The 16,567-nt window shown below is 52.1% G+C and overlaps 1 protein-coding gene across 1 annotated transcript; it reads right to left on the bottom strand.

Moving 5' to 3' along the window:
• Positions 1–63: 63 nt before the first annotated feature.
• On the bottom strand, positions 64–14,444 carry LOC115833262 (medium-wave-sensitive opsin 1-like). Its single transcript, XM_030806799.1, has 6 exons — positions 14,333–14,444; positions 8,141–8,437; positions 5,985–6,153; positions 4,351–4,516; positions 2,553–2,792; positions 64–280 (listed from the first exon to the last, which is right to left on the bottom strand). The coding sequence occupies exons 1-6, from the start codon at positions 14,442–14,444 to the stop codon at positions 170–172; spliced, it is 1,095 nt and encodes a 364-aa protein (XP_030662659.1). The 3' UTR covers positions 64–169.
• Positions 14,445–16,567: the final 2,123 nt, after the last annotated feature.

Below are 16,567 nucleotides of genomic sequence, written 5' to 3'. Positions count from 1 at the left end.
CAGTGCCTGCACACGCAGAGGCTCAGGTGGTCCCACACTGCAGTGAAAGCCTCTGTGACTTTGTTGGTTTTGGCAAAGATAAATTACATTTATTTCACAGGGATGGAGAAGGAGGGGGAAAGGAGAGGTGGCCAAAGCCCCGATGGGCGGGATGGGTAGGAGGCAGACCTCATGCAGGCGATACGGAGGACACAGATGAGACCTCCGTTTTGGAGGCGCTGGAGAGTTCAGAGCCATCGTCAACCTTCTTCCCAAAAAGCTGCAAGATGCAGTTTCGAAACTGGAAGGACAGAAAGTGTTATTGAGCAGAGCAGGGAAGGGTGGAGCACTGTGCTGAATGTACGTGCCCGAGCCTTCCCTTCACCCATTCCGAATCCCATGGGGGATGGAGGAAGGCTTGGATTATTTCTCCCTCACACGCGGGGATGTCATCTGACTTAGCAGTTGATGGTGACTACACAGGGTTGAAGTGTGTCCCCCAAAAGATGTGTTCAGGTTCAGACGAGGTCACGCTGGGGCAGGGTGGGTCCTAATCGAATGACTGGTGTCCTGATAAGAAAAGGAACGCTTGGACACAGACACGCAGACAGAGGGAAGAAGGCCACGTGAAGAGGAAGGCAGAGACTGGGGCGACACACCTTGGAGTCAAGGAACGCCAAGGACTGCCAGCAGCCCTGCAGCTGCTTCTGCCTCTCGGCCTCCATAGGGAACCTTTCCATTTGCCAACACCCTGATTTCAGACTCAAGATTTCCAGAACCCTGAGAGAATCCATTTCTGTGGTTTGAAGCCACTGAGTTTGTGGTAGTTTGTGACGGCAGCCCCACGACACTCATCCACAGTGACAGCTAAGGCACAGTGGTGACCTGTCCCCAGACTGTCTGGTGAGCGGCTCAGAGGAATGCTAATGAAAAGGCATGTGGTTGTCATGGTTTTTCCAGTCCATGGATCTGGGGCAAGGTGAGGCCTAGGTAATGACAATCTAGCCCCCACGTCATCTCTCCAGCCAAGCGTCTTCCGGTACCAGGAGGGGTCTGTCTTTGCTGCTTCACCCCAAAGAGATCTGGGCCATACGAATGTCTCAAATCATGTCCTGTGTCATCACTGAAGTAACCACAATGCTTTGAGGACCCAGACCAAAGGCATTTTCTAAATATTTCAGGCCTACCCTTGACTAGCTCTAACTCCCTCTAGCATCAAAACTCTCAAAATAAAAAATATGATGGTTGAAATTAATAACATAAGAAACGGGACGAACAGCAGAATGAGCTCGGCTGAAGAGCTGGGAGACAGGGCTGAGGAACCCATTCAGCAGCTGCTGCTTGAGCACACACTGTGTGCCAGACTCTGTCCTGAGCAAAATTTGCTGTCTTCATGGAACTGCATTCCAGAAAATTCTCTCAGAATGTGGCAGGACAGGATAATTACGTGGAAAGGGTAAAAGCAAAGTTCGAGGCCTGGTGAGGTCCAGAAGTGCGGACATCTGTCTAGGAGGGGGAGTTCTGGAAGGGAGAATGGAAATAATCCAGTAAAGACAGTACTTGGCAAGAGAGTTTAGGATTCCAGAAACCTGAAAAAGACCCTCATGAAAGTCAGGAAACGGGGGTCAGGGACAGAACTACACTCCGGGCATCAGTGTGCTACAGCGAGTTCCCGGAAATCCACTGCAGGCCTGGTCCTACTTACTGTTTAAAAGTTACCAGAGAGAATGAACCCTTAATGAACTCTGCAGACTTGGCTTGTGTGAGTCAAAGCTGAGCCAAAGGGGCTGGAGCCGTTGAGTGGCTCTAAGATGGAGAAGCAAGGAAGAGCCCAGTGGAAGGGATGCACTGGGCCTGGTGAGGTGGGAGGCCTCTGCACACCTTTCTGGCCATCATCAAGTCACATCACAGCTGCGCTTTAATGAAGCCTGTAACCTACAGAGGTGGGGGGATTTAGGTGTGCGAGCAGCTTGCTGCTGAGGCCCAGTATGCCAGCTGAGGAGGCTGCCTCTGGGCAGGACCACAGCACGTCCCCCCGAACTAACCCGCGAACTCGTGAAAGCTCTTGAACTCTTGGTCAGCGTAGCCAAGGAGGGCCGGCTTTTGTTCTTATAGGAAGACAAATTCCAGAGGTTATGGTTTGAAAATGGAGAGATGAAGGTTGAGAAGGGTCGAGTCTGAACAGAAGAGGGGCACACCTAGGGTGGATGTACCTAGGGCTCACCAACTCCTAGAGCGTCTGAACGCCAGGAGAGCCCCTGAAGCTCGGCAGCCATAGTTCTGGGGCCACCGGAAGGGAAGAACACACGGCACACCGACGCTTTGGGAAATGCCACCCTCAGGCCGAGACTATGAAGGATTCCAGAGGGCACACCTAAGCCTTCTGCTAAGGGCCAGCTGGAGTACTGGCTGGGGCTGGGTCACATGCTGAGCCTTTCCCGGTCGTTTCCCTGGAGGGTCCCCCAGATGCTCCACGGGCTGGTGATCAGAGACATGATTCCAGGTGGGGCCATCACTGCACCCTTCTAGGGCACACGGCATTTTGAGTGGGATCTGCTGATGGTGTTGCTTACCTGCCGGTTCATAAAGACATAGATAACAGGGTTGTAGATAGTGGCACTTTTGGCAAAGAATGCTGGCAGGGCAGCCATCAAAGGGTGGAAGGGGTAGCCAGGGTTGGCAGCAGCAAAGCATGCGAAGAAGGCGTATGGTCCCCAGCAGAAGCAGAATGCCAGGACCATCACCACCACCATGCGTGTCACTTCCTTCTCTGCCTTCTGGGTGGATTCAGACTCTTTCTGCTGCTTTGCCACCTGAGGGAGACAGGGACAGTGAGTTGGGAGTTGGGGGGCAGCAAGAGGCAGGTGACCCAGGCATAGGGAGTTGTGGGGAGGAGGAGAGGAGCCCAGCAGCCAGCTTCCAGCCCTGAGTGGAGCACAGCCGGCCCCAGGCGGACATGGCGGCCTCAGGCTGGCCCCGGGCGAGTTCTTCTAGAATTGGAGGTGGCACACAGCTAGGCGTGGCCTAAGATGACCCCAGAGCTGGATCTAACAAGCTCCTTTGCTTCACCTGATCCCGTAACAGACTGTCCTGTTCTGCGCTCAGGCCTGAGCATGGAGGCCTGATTTGATTGATCACTGAGCGTGGAGAATGAAGGAGCTAACAAGATGGAGATGGCGGGGGAGGCGAAAGCAGTGGCCGGTGGGATGCGCGATGGGAGTGTCAGAGCAATGCATACACTTCCCTCAGGCTTCCTAGGCCAGGTTGGCCACTCTGTGGACTAAATCCTGCCCTGGACTCATGGTGAGGCAGCTGAGGGCAGCTGTGGTGGGGTGGCTCCTTCACACCTGCTGAGAGGAGGGAGACGAATGGCCTCCAGGCAGAGGCACTGTGGGGGAGGCCACAGAGGCCAGCCACCGCCTGCCAGGGATGAGGGACTGACGGCAGGCAGATGAGTGGGGATGAGAGAGGGAGTGTGAGGGCTGGAATGCAGGGACGGCCGAGACAGCAGAGCTGGGGCCACATTCTGGAGCTAGGGATCCACCATCCCAGACTAATACAGCCCAAGCCATGGTTGGGTACCTGTGGGAGCCTTCACCCCAAGGTGGCGGGGTGAGGGGGCCTTTCATAGGCTCACAGACTCCTCTAGAGAGAGCTTGGCAGGCATGCCCATCCAATTGTGGGCACAGGCAGCTTCATATAGGAAAGTCAGCACCCTGAAAAGGCTCCCACTGCTAACAGAAACAACCAGCCTGGCTCTCCTCCCTTGCGCTGACTTCCTGCAGGGCTCCCAGTGGTAACCTAGGCTACGGATGGGGGGTGATGGCTGTGGACAGGATCAGCTTCCCAGGGCAGAGGGCCAGACATGGAGGGTGGAGAGTGGCTCGGGGGGCAAATGGCACACTCGGGTCCACTCCTTGGTCAGCCCCACAGCTTATGAAAGGGACAAGGGTACTCTGGTGGCAGCCTCATAAAAACACGCCTTGATTTGCAGGTGTCATTTGCTGATGTGGCTGCTCCACTCTACTCTGTGGGAAAGGCAGCCTTTCCACCCCGGGGAGAACTGTCCAGGGTCGGGGCAAGGCACACCTCTGTTCCCCTAGTGGACTCCTCCAGGGAGAGAGTGGCAGTGCTTTCCCGTCTCACAGAGCTGAGGACAACGGGGCTGGGGCTGAACCTGCAGCCACTGGTACAGCCCCAAAGGAATCGCCTGATTCTCATCGCTGGATCTTAATATTTTCTTATAGCGGTAGAATCCTCTTCTCTAGAGATTTTTGAAAAAATAGTTTAGGAGTCTCAGTGGACTGATTTGAGGGCAGAGCAGCTTAGGGGCAGGACGGGGGTGAGGCCAGGAGGAATGGGGGGGCTTACCGCTCGGATGGCCAGCCACACTTGGAGGTAGCAGAGCACGATGATGCTGAGTGGGGTGATGCAGCAGGTGACCATGAGGACAATCATGTAAGACTGCACCCCGGGGTACGAGCTGCCGCTGAACACGTCTGGGCCGCATGAAGTCTTCAGGCCATGGGGCCAGTACCTGGAGAGAAGGGCCGGCAGCCAGTCCTGATGCAGGGTGGGGTGACCCAGGACCCCCAGCCCAGGCATGGTGCTAACTCGGGTGGGGTTTGTTTTTTTTAATTGAGGTGAAATTCACGTTGCATGAGGTTACCCAATTTGAAGCGATCAGTTCGGTGGCAGTCACCACCTCTGCTTCCAGAACATTTTCATCAACCCAAAACGAAACCGTTGGGTAGGATTTTGGTAAATCCTTGTCCGTTTTTAGATGTCATGCCTTTCCTCTTTTTAAAATTGTGGTAAAATACACATAACATAAAATGTGCCATTATAGGCCAGGCACAATGGCTCACGCCTATAGTCCCAGCACATTTGGAGGCAGAAGTAGGAGGATTGCTTGAGCCCAGGAATTCAAGACTAGAGCCTGGAACACATAGTGAGATCTTGTCTCTACAAAAAAAAAAAAAAAATTAGCCAGGTGAAGTGGTGCACCTGTAGGCCCAGCTCCTCAGGAGGCTGAGGTAGGAGGATCACTTGAGCCCAGGAGGTCGAGGCTGCAGTGAGCCATAATTACACCACTGCACTGTGCCAGCCTGGGTGACACAGTGAGACCCTGTCTCAAAAAAAAAAAGTACCATTATGACCTATGGTACCTTCACAGTGCTGTGCAACCATCTCCACTATCTGCTTCCAGAACATTTTCATCTTCCCAATCACTCCCCTTCTTTACGAAGGGAGTGTGAGGTTCTGTCTTGCCCTGACCTTCTGAGAACACCCATGAAGAGCTGAGTCTTTTATCTGAGGTCAGCTAGGCCGTGACTGAAATAAAGGGCCCTGCTCACTTGGTGGCCTGGAGGATTAAATGAGATAACCCGCGGGAGAGCCTCCACCAGGGTCAGCTCGCCACACATGTTTGATAACGGGCAGCTGTGTGGGGCATGGCGGCATGAGGAGGGTGGGAGACAGAGACAGGCTTCCACAAGGTTTGTTTCCTAGAATTGTGGAACGTTCTGGAGGAAAGAACATTCCCTCTCCAAACACCACGAGAACTTATTCACAAGCTTGTCGATAAAACAGTGAAATGCTGTCCCATCCAGTCCATCCCAATCAAACATTTGAGCCACTTGCTTGGCCTGGCCAGGACATGTGCTCTGTAGGCCCAGGTGGATCTATGACCCAAGCAGCCTCTGAAAGGTGGGGGGCGGGGTGGGGCAGCATGTGCAAGAAAGAGACCTGGAATGCAAACACGCTGTGCGTTCACTGACAGCTGTGCTCATGGCCTCAGCTCCGTGTGCTCCTGTGACCTGATCGTGCTTGGGACAAATATGTTTCCAGAGGTTTGGGGACCACAGAGCCATTCCTACATTGCAGCCACATTCATACATTGATAGACATTGCACGCTCATAGGGGCCCAGAGAAAGGAAGTGATTTGCCTTAAGGTCACAGAGTCTGACCCTGCCCAATCCATCTCGTGCCCTCGCACCCTTACCTGCTCCAACCAAAGATGGGCGGGGCCGTCCACACAGCAGCCCAGACCCAGGAGAAGACGATGCCCACGATGGCCAGCTTGGCATCAAATCTCACGTTGCCAAAGGGCTTGCAGACCACCATCCATCTCTCCCAGGAAATGATGGCCAGGGACCAGAGACCTGTGATCCCTATGGGGAGAGCAGACAGATGAGGGCTTTGAGCCAAAGCAAAGGTGGGAAGCAAAGCTTCCCACTCTCCTGCTTAGACCCCAAACGTCTGCACAGAGAATTCAGGGTTCCGTGGACTGAGGTGGAAATATGACATCTTTCTTTCCACCAACCTCGAACAGACACTGGGCATTTCCTTCCGTTATGAACATGGCAGTATTAGCAGTACCCGTGACTCGGTCAGCAAGAGAGGACACAGATGTTTTCCTGTCAATTCATAGAGGTGGCAGACAGTTCGAATATCACTTATGTTCATCACTACTCTGAAATAACAGTGGTTGTCAGGCGGGATCCTGTTATTTAATACCTTAGCACTGAGTGGTGTCACTAATGCGTTTAATACATGCTTTCATTTTTATTTACTTTTTGAGACAGAATCTCACTCTGTTGCCCAGGCTGAGTGCAGTGGTGCCATCATAGCTCACTGTAGCCTTGACCTCCGGAGCTCAAGCCATCCTCCCGCCTGAGCCTCCTGAGTAGCTGGGACTACTGGTGTGCCACCACACCCAGCTGTTTTTATTTGTCGTACAGAAGAGGTCTCACTATGTTGCCCAGGCTGGTGTCAAACTCCTGGAGGCAAGCAGTCCTCCCACCTCAGGCTCCCAAAGTGCTGGGATTACAGGCATGAGCCTGGCCAATAAATGCTTTTAACTAAAGACTATGTTACTGATGAATGTTTAATACTTTGATAACTGTATTTCAATATAATTTGCTGCCTTCGTAATCCTATGGGTCTCGTTTTATGCGTTTGCAGCTATTCCTCTAAGATGGGGTCCACAGGCTTCCCACATGGCCAAGGGCATCTGTGGACCAAAACTGGTGGGGAAGTGCCGGCTGCTTGGCACCTGACTGACCCAAGAACAGACCATGAGCAGAGGCAAGGGTGAGCGGGAGACCATGGCAGAAACGGAGACAGCCGTGGGCGGAGATGCAGGGGGCACTCGGGAAGGGCCGTGTGACCATCGAGGCCATGCCTGCTGCAGAGAGCACTTGGACCTGGGGACGGACCTTCTCTGCCTGACCTTCCCTTGGCTCCCCTTCTAGACTGTCGGGGTAGTGCCAGGACTTGGACAAGCACCCACTCTGGTCTGGGCCATCGTGGGTACAATTTGAGGCAGTTGACAGGGGGTGGGGTTGGGGAGGCTGCTAAGAGTTGTGGGGAGGCAAGAACAGGAGCTGCTGCTGCTGGATGTGGGGTCTCCCCCTCCTGAAATAAAGTCCCAGCTCCTGGGCGTGACCTCTGAGGCCTCTGAGACCTGGGCCTGCCCACCTCGTGTCCGCCAGCCACGGCTGCTTGGTGGTACTCTACCCACTCGAACCACAAACTGCTCCCAGCCGCTCCTCCACCACCTGCCCCAGGCCCCTTCTTGTCTGAGAGGACTGATGATGGTACTGTGTGGTCGCCATCTGGGTATAGGGCCCCCTCCTTAGCACAGAGCCTGGCACACTGGCACCTCTCGGCCACTGTCTCCTGACCTGAGCGAAATAGTGGCCCACAGAGATATTAGTGATGGGGATCGGGAGAGGATCTGGGAATTGTGTCTCCTCCGGGAAAAGAGGATGCTGGTGAGCTGAAAGAGCAGGCATCCCTAATTGCAGGGGAGTTCTGTCCAGGGTGCCCAGAGTCTCCACCCCCCTACCGTTCTGGGGTCGTCTAGCTCTGTATCTGTCTCCTCCCACACCAGCCCCACAGCTCCAAACTGGCTGTCCCCGGGCAGAGCCTGACTCATTAGTAGGAACTCAGGGTATGTTTGACTTAAGGGAGCTGAATTTAATGTGAGTGTTCAGATGGAAGCCTCCAGAACCCGTCAGTATACGGATGTGAGGCACAGATGTGGAGGGAGACAGACCTACAGGAGCAGCTGGGCCCAGGTCATCATGAGGTGGCCGGAGGGGCTTGCAGGGTGAATGAGTGGTTTCCGCTGAGCCTGGGCCCCGACTGGCTTACCACACAGGGAGACGGTGTAGCCCTCCAGGACACACATAGGGTGGCCCAGCACGAAGTAGCCATAGATCTGGTTCACAACGCTAATAGTGCTGGCGATGACGGTCTCTGCTAGGTCAGCGATCGCCAGGTTCACCAGGATCCAGTTCAGCGGGTGGCGCAGCTTCTTGAACTTCATGGTGGCCGCCAGCACAAGCCCATTTGTGAAGACGGATGCGATGACCACAAAGATCATCCAGACACTGGTGAGGTGGTACACCCATCTGGGAGCGATGTGGTAATTCGGGCCTTCGAAGGGGTCTGCGGGCAGGAGGCAGAGGAGAGAGAGGAGCTGGGCTGCAGCACCACCTGTCTATACCAGTGCTGATCCCACCTCTCCCCTCCCCCTCCGCCCTCCTGCCTTTGCAGTTGGCTCTTTCCCTCCAGCTTTGTCCATCCTCAGACAGTCTCCCCTCCATCCTGTCCCTCAAGCCAGAGACCATCGCCTGCTGGTCACTGGCACTGGCACCTTGAACTTAACAGAACTCCTCATCGTCTGCTTCATCTGATTCCCCACTCCCAGTGTGCAGTCACCCCACTTCCCTGCTCCCCTCTTCCCTTTGCCCCAGCCCCACCTCCTACCTCCGAGTCCTCTGCCCTTCCGTAGACAAGCGCTTTCCTCGTGTAAAGCCCAGCTCATATGCATTTGCCTTCCAGAAGCCTTTCCAGATTCCCCAGCTAGTGGCAACTCACCCCCTTGAGGGGAAGACCACTACCCACCTCTGTCACCTTCTGTCACATATAGGAGTTACTGTTCATGATGATCTGAATGTACGTGCCCCCCATAAATTCCTGTGTTGAAATCCCAACCCCCAAGGTGATGGTATTAGGAGATGGGGCCTTTGGCAGGTCTTTTCGGTCATGTGTGCAGAGCAAGTGCGGCCCTCATGAATGGAATTAGTGCCTTATAAAAGGTCCTAGAAGCTGGGCCTGGTGGCTCACGCCTGTAGCCCCAGCTACTCAGGAGGCCAACGTGGGAGGATCACTTGAGCCTTTGGGAACAGCCCAAATTAGCTGGGAATGGTGGCTCATGCCTGTAATCCCAGCACTTTGGGAGGCTGAGGCAGGAGGGTTGCTTGAGCCCAGGAGTTCAAATCCAACCTGGGCATGTAAAAAAATTTTTTTAAATTAAAACTTAAAAAAAAAAAGAGTCTCTAGAGTGCTCTCTAGCTCTCTTTCTACCATGTGAGGATAGAATGAGTTGTTGGCAATCTGCAGTCAGGAAGAGGGTCCTCGCCAGAGCCCAGCACACTAGCACCCTGACTTCCAGCCTCCAGAGCTGTGAGAAATAAATTTGTCATTTAAAAGCCACCCAATCTATGGTAATTTCTCTTTGGTTCTTTTCTTTTCCTTTCTTTTCTTTTCTTTTTTTTTTTTTTTGAGACAAAGTCTTGCTCTGTCGCCCAGGCTGGAGTGCAGTGATGTGATCTCGGGTCACTGCAACCTCTGCCTCCTGGGTTCAAGCGATTCTCCTGCCTCAGCCTCCCGAGTAGTAGCTGGGATTTACAGGCACCCACCACCACACCCAGCTAATTTTGTACTTTTAGTAGACATGGGGTTTCACCATGTTGACCAGGCTGTTCTCAAACTCCTGACCTCAAGAGATCCTCCTGCCTTGTCCTCCCAAAGTACTGTGATTGCAGGCCTGAGCCCCCGAGCACAGCCTGGTAATTTCTTATAGCAGCCAGTACTGAGACACAAATATAAGCCTTGTCTTTCTCACCAGAGACTGTGACTCATTCATCCTCACAGAGTGTCCAGCATACACTAGATGCTCAGAAAATAAATGAATGAGGAAATTCATCAACGAATGTGTTATGAGTTGAATTGTGTCCCACCCAAATTCATAGGTTGGAGTCCTAACTCCAATACCTCAGAATGTGACCACTTTCAGAGATAGGGCCTTTACAGAAATGACCAAGTTTAAATGAGGTCATTAGGGTGGGCCCTAATCCAATATGACTGGTGTCCTGATTATGACTGTGATTATTGTATATTTAGAGATACAGTCAGCTGGGAGCGGTGGCTCACGCCTGTAATCCCAGCACTTTGGGAGGCCGAAGGGGTGGATCACTTGAGGTCAGGAGTTCAAAACCAGCTGGCCATGGTGAAACCCCGTCTCTACTAAAAGTACAAAAAAAAATTAGCCAGGTGTGGTGGCTGGCGCCTGTAGTCCCAGCTACTCAGGAGGCTGAGGCGGGAGAATCACTTGAACCCAGGAAGCAGAGGTTGCAGTGAGCTGAGATCACGCCACTGCACTCCAGCCGGGGGGTGACAGAACAAGACTCCGTCTCAAAAACAACAACAACAACAACAACAAAAAATAGAGATAGAGTCTGGCTCTGGCACCCAGGCTGGGGTACAGTGGCACAATCATAACTCACTGCAACGTGGAACTCCTGGGCTCAAGGGATCCTCCTGCCTCAACCTGTCGAGTATCTGGGACTACAGCCGTGCATTACCACAATGGCAATTTTTTTATTTCTGTAGAGATGGGGTCTGGCTATGTTGCCTAGGCTGGTCTCGAACTCCTGACTTCAAGTGATCCTCCCACCTTGGCCTCCCAAGTAGCTGGGACTACAAACGAATTATTTCTCCTTTTATTCTGTAGGAGTTTGCTAGGGCTCTACACCTTTTGTGTTGGAAAGACCTTTGTCATAACACTGTTTTTGGCAGATTACTTGAAGGGATTGCAAGCCACAGACCTGCTGCCATATAAGGCCTCATGGAGAGTCCCAAGATTTATCAAGAGATTCTTTAGCTGTGTGTTAGAAAAGCCCAGCTCAAGCTAGCTTAAGAAAAATGGGGATTTCCTGGCTACGGCCAGGAGAGACAGATAAATCTCACCCCTAGCACAGCTGGATCCCACAAGACCTCTGCTGCCCTCTGTGCACGGGCCCCATTTGTTCCTAACACAAGGAGCTTCCGGAAACCCACAGGCAATGTCTGCAATCCCGATACTTGGCACTGGCTCCCGAGGAACCCCCAGTATGAGCAGTAGGGACAGATCATTGACAATTGAAGACCTGCATGGCATCAGTCTCCGTGCAGAAGGAAGCAGAGGGGAGCAATGGGGTTGCTGATGGACCTAAGAACAGAGAACCCCCAAACTGTCGGCAGCTCTTCCCTGGGAAGTACCTCGGGTGAACTGGGGAAGAGCCGCTGAGACTGGGAGGGTTTGGGACACTCTGGCCTGCAGGCAAGTGCAAGGTGCTGGAGCAACCTAGGTGCTACGACCTCTGAAAACAAGGCAGCCAGTGCCCTTCGTGCCTTCCCTGGCAACCCTTGCGGTCCAAATTGGGCAGTGCAGGGACAAGGGGGCAAAGGAGAGAACAGGTCCCAGCAGCAGTGGGGGAGGGGACAGGAGCTGCCACCAGTGTAACTGGGGCTGGTGTCATGGCCTACCCCTTCCTCCTGAAAGTTCTGGAACTGATTTCATGAAGCAACGAGCAAGAGAATCAAAGTCAACTCCCAGGCAAAGTGATTCAAGGAAATACAGGTAGATAGGGAAGGGGCGGGGGGTGGTGGCGCAGAGAAGCCAGACTTCTTCAAATACACCTTCTTTTCTAGATTTTAATTGGAAACTTTTAACTGTTTTATGACATAATTATAAAACAAAATTTAAGTGGCCGGGGGCGGTGGCTCACACCTGTAATCCCAGCACTTTGGGAAGCCGAGGTCGGCAGATGACTTGAGGTCAGCAGTTCGAGACCAGCCTGGCCACATGGTGAAACCCCATCTCTACTAAAAATAAAAAAAATTAGCTGGGCGTGGTGGCTCGCACCTGTAGTCCCAGCTCCTCGGGAGGCTGAGGGAGAAGAATCGCTTGAACCCAGGAGGCGGAGGTTGCAGTGAGCAGAGATCGTGCCACTGCACTCCAGCCTGGGTGACAGAGTGAGACTGTCTCGAAAAAGTAAAATAAAATAAAATAAAAATTTAAATTTACAGAACAATCTCTGAAAATCAGCAACAAAAGAAATGAAGCTAAATGCATATCCACTTGAGTGGCATATCACTTAGAGAGGGACTATTCTAAGGCACTTGAAACACACTGGTTTACTACGCAACCTAGTGGCATATACCCTCAGGGTAAGAAGACCTGTGAAGATGTTACGGTTTTGGTCACCAATAGGTGAAGGCAGGGTAAGGTGTCCGAATGCCGTCGTTCTCCATCCCCAGTGGTTTAATTGGTCTGGGCACTGAGTTTCGGTAGCTGCCAACACCCCAGGAAAGAGACACTCTCCTTGCCAAAACACACCAACAAATCCAACCTGCCTCTGGTCAGATCCTCAGATCAACTACCGATTTACAGAAAAATCATAAGAACAACGTCAGAGGGGCCTGTTAAGCTACGTCGTGAACGACTTGCTTTCTTCCACAAATAAATTGCAGGGAGATAGAAAGAGAACCTCTAGATTCAAAGGTAGTCAAAAGGCGTATCAATCAATCTGAATGTGTGGACCTTATTTGAGCCCTGATTCAAGCAAACTGAAAATACGTATGACATTTTTTGAACACTAGTAGGATATTTGAAGCTATTCAGGAAATATTGTTACACTTGTCGGTGTGATGATGACTTGTGGTTATGTATTGAGAAGAGCCGTTTTCTCCTAGAGGAACATAGTAAAGATTTACAGAGGGAAGGGTGTGATGCCTTGGATTTGCTTCCAAGAATCAGGAAGAAAGGGTAGTGGAGGGGTTACAGATGAAATGAGATGAAACCGTGGAAGCTGAGTGATGGGTCCTGGGGTTCATTACACTCTTCCCTCTACTTTAGTAGATGCTTGAAGTTTTGTGGGGGAAAAAAAACCCACCCCGACATTTGAAAAGAGTGCATTGAAGCATCATGCATTGATGAAGTCTGGGGGCATCTAGGAAGAGACTGTTGCATTGCCACCGAGGAAATTCTGGGCACAGTCATATTGAAGTCAACTGCAAGATCCTCATCCGGTTTGGTCTGGGCACTCTGTCACTAATTGGCACTCGGTCCTGGCCACCCCACAGCGGGATATTTATTGGCAACCAAGGAGCTGGCGTGGCTTCTGGAAACCACAGCCTGCACGATGTTGTTTTTTGTTTTGTTTTGTTTTGAGACACAGTCTCACTCTGTGGCCAGGCTGGAGCATAGTGGCGTGATCTCGGCTCACTGCAACCTCCACCTCCCGGGTTCAAGCGATTCTCCTGCCTCGGCCTCCTGAGTAGCTGAGACTACAGGCATGCGCCACCAAGCCCAGCTAATTTTTGCATTTTTAGTAGAGATGGGGTTTCAGTATGTTGGCCAGGATGGTCTCTATCTGTTGACCTCGTCATCTGCCCGCCTCTGCCTCCCAAAGTACTGGGATTACAGGAGTGAGCCACTGCGCCCGGCCTGCACGATGTTCTTGAAGGCACCAAAGGAATTTGGTTTGGAGGAGGGACCCGGGGAGAGGGTCAGGAGTGGGGCGGTCACTGTCGTCCTCAGCTTCTTTGAGGGCCTGCGTGCAAAACTTTTGGATTGGGCAACTCCCAATGGCAGAACTCGGGCTGCCCTGATGAGAGCTTTCAGCTTTCTGTTGGGCCTGAGCCCTCTCTCCCAGGACTGCTCCAAATGGAAAGATGGCCCTGGGCGCCAGTGCAGCCTCTTCCCCCAGAGGTGTGCAGCCAAAAGCCGTGTGGCCCCATCATGGAGTTCGACAAAATGACTGCTACAGCCTTTGACGACCCTGAAGTTCTAGAAGTTTCTTGCCCTCTGCTGCTGTCTTCCCCACCCTCCCGCCTCCCTTGGGTGTGTCAGTACGTTGCCTCCTTTTGGCTTCAAATGTAAAGACAGACCCAGCTCTTCCCCAGGAAGCTGAGGGACTCCGTGGAATGAGAGGTCACTCGCTAGCAGTGAACACACTCATCTACGGGCCACAAAGAAAGAGCACATAAACTCTCCCCGGCCACGGATTCTCAAAGGGGCTAGGAAGCCTGTGTGGCTTGAGAATGCATATTCGATATTATGGTGTCCTTCAAGATTTGGAGAGGACCCCCCAATTCGTGTCATCAGAAAAGCTATGGGAGAAAGCCTTCTCTGCTGGTGGGGATGTGCAGAAGAGAGATTCCCTTGGGTGGGGCAGGTGGGTGGCCGGTGGCCCCCAGTGCAGCCACCCAGCCTCCACGGGCCTGCTGGCTCACCTCTGGTGGAGTTGCTGTTGGTGTAGGTGAAGATGCTGGACTGGGTGCTGTCCTCATAGCTGTCCTGCGGATGGCGGCCTGCGAGCCTTTGGAGGCTCCACTGCTGGGCCATGGCTATGGAAAGCCCTGTCCCCGACGGCAGCCAGCCCTGGTGCGTCACCTGAGGGTCACGGCGCTTTATACCGGCCAGTGGGATCAGCCCGGGCCTCTTCACCTTAAAAGCTCCCAAATCCTACACCATCTGATCTCTTAATTGGGCCTGGGACTTAGACCTCCTCCTCCCACCCCTTGCTTCCTTGCTCCTGAGGCGAGCCCCCCGGGGGCGGCTCAGAGGGATTTGCTGGAAACCTGTAATCCCAGCTACTGGGAGGTTGAGGCAGGAGATCGCTTGAATCTGGGAGGCAGAGGTTGCAGTGAGCTGAGATGGCGCCACTGCACTCTAGCCTGGGCAACAGAGCAAGACTCTGTCTAAAAAAAAGTGGCTGGGCACAGTGGCACACGCCTATAATCCCAGCACTTTGGGAGGCCAAGGCAGGTAGATCACCTGAGGTCAAGAGTTCGTGACCAGCCTGACTAACATGGTGTAACCCCGTTTCTACTAAATACAAAAAATTAGCTGGGCTTGTGGCACATACCCGTACTCCTAGCTACTTGCGAGGCTGAGACAGGAGAATCACTTGTACCTGGGAGGTCGAGGTTGCGGTGAGCCATGATCGAGCCATTGCACTCCAGCCTGGGCAACAAGAGCAAAACTCTGTCTGAAGAAAAAAAATTTAACAGGCCACCTAATTGCGACAAAAAAAACCCAAACAAACCCTGAACCTGTTTAGATTCCCACTTGCAGGGTATGTGACATCACCTTCTGCCACATTCTCGCCAGCCCTGGTCATTGTTAGGTTTTTAATTTTTGGCGTTCTGGTGGATGAGGAAATAGTATTTAATCGTTGCTTTTTGCTTACTATTCCTGGATCACGTTGCAATTACACGTTTTTTCCTACGTTTACTGCCTTTCGTTTTTCGTCGTCTGAGATGTCCATGGCTACCCTTTAATGTCTTTATATTGGGTTATTTGCTCTTAGTTTACTGATTTGCAGTTCTTTATATATTGTGTTGATTAGCCTTTTATCTATCAGATATATTTCAAGCCTTTTTTTTTTCTTGTTTGCTTTTATTTATTTTATGAGATGGGGTCTCAGTCTGCCACCCCGGCTGGAGGGCAGTGGTGCGATCACAGCAGCCTCGACATCCCCGGGATCAAGTGATCCTCTCGTCTCAGCCTCCTGGGTAGCTGGGACTACGGGTATGCACCACCACTCCAGGATAATTTTTGTATTAATTTTTTTTAATAGAGACAGGGGTTTCGCCATGTTGCCCAGGCTGGTCTCGACCTCCTGGGCTCAAGAGATCCACCCACCTGGGCTTCCAAAGTGCTGGGATTACAGGCATGAGCCAGCACACCCAGCCCTTGTTTTTGTTTTATTTTTTGCTCCCCCTTTCTTTCTTTTTTTTTTTTTTTTGATTAATCAAGTCCCATTTTTTTCTCCCCTTTGTTATTTGGATGTTTTGTACATATGTAGCTTCTTTTCTAGTGATTACTTTTTTTTTTTTTTTGAGACGATCTCACTCTGTCAGTCAGGCTGGAGTGCAGTGGCGCAATGTCGGCTCACTGCAACCTCCGTCTCCCAGGCTCAAATAATTCTCCTGCCTCAGCCTCTCCAGTAGCTGGGATTACAGGTGTGTGCCACCATGCCCGGCTAATTTTTGTATTTTTAGTAGAGACAGTGTTTCACAGTGTTGACCATGATGGTCTCAAACTCCTGACCTCAAGGGATCCACCCGCCTTGGCCTCCCAAAGTGGTGGGATCACAGGTGTGAGCCACCACGCCCCCCCCTTTTTTTTAATTGAGACAAGGTCTCACTCTGTCACCCAGGTTGGAGGGCAGTAACACAGTCACAGGTCACTGCAGCCTCTACTTGCTGGGCACAAGTAATCCTCCTGCCTCAGCATCCTGAGTAGCTGGGACCACAGGTGCACACCACTGCCCTGGCAAGACTTGCTTTTTAAACAGTTGTTGAATTCTTGCATTTGTCAGTGGTGTACTGAACTCCTTCATGTCTAAAAATGTCTTTAGTCTAACCCCACAGTTGACAGTTGGGGTGTAGAATTTTAGGCTGGGAAATCACTTTTCCCTCAGAATTTCGAAGGCAGCACTTCATTGTCTTTTTTTTTTTTTT

The sequence above is a fragment of the Nomascus leucogenys genome, chromosome X (assembly GCF_006542625.1).
Source record: "Nomascus leucogenys isolate Asia chromosome X, Asia_NLE_v1, whole genome shotgun sequence".
In the NCBI taxonomy this organism is placed as follows: domain Eukaryota; kingdom Metazoa; phylum Chordata; class Mammalia; order Primates; family Hylobatidae; genus Nomascus; species Nomascus leucogenys.
Note: the sequence above shows the minus strand (reverse complement) of the source record. Positions and strands in the feature narration are given on the sequence as shown.

Excerpts from the sequence above, each read along its gene's own strand:
- LOC115833262 (XM_030806799.1), bottom strand. The coding sequence starts at position 14,444 with ATGGCCCAGCAGTGGAGCCTCCAAAGGCTCGCAGGCCGCCATCCGCAG. Across the intron at positions 8,438-14,332 it reads CAACAGCAACTCCACCAGAG|ACCCCTTCGAAGGCCCGAAT; the intron begins GTGAGCCAGCAG and ends TCCTGCCCGCAG. Across the intron at positions 281-2,552 it reads ATGTCTTTATGAACCGGCAG|TTTCGAAACTGCATCTTGCA; the intron begins GTAAGCAACACC and ends CTGTCCTTCCAG.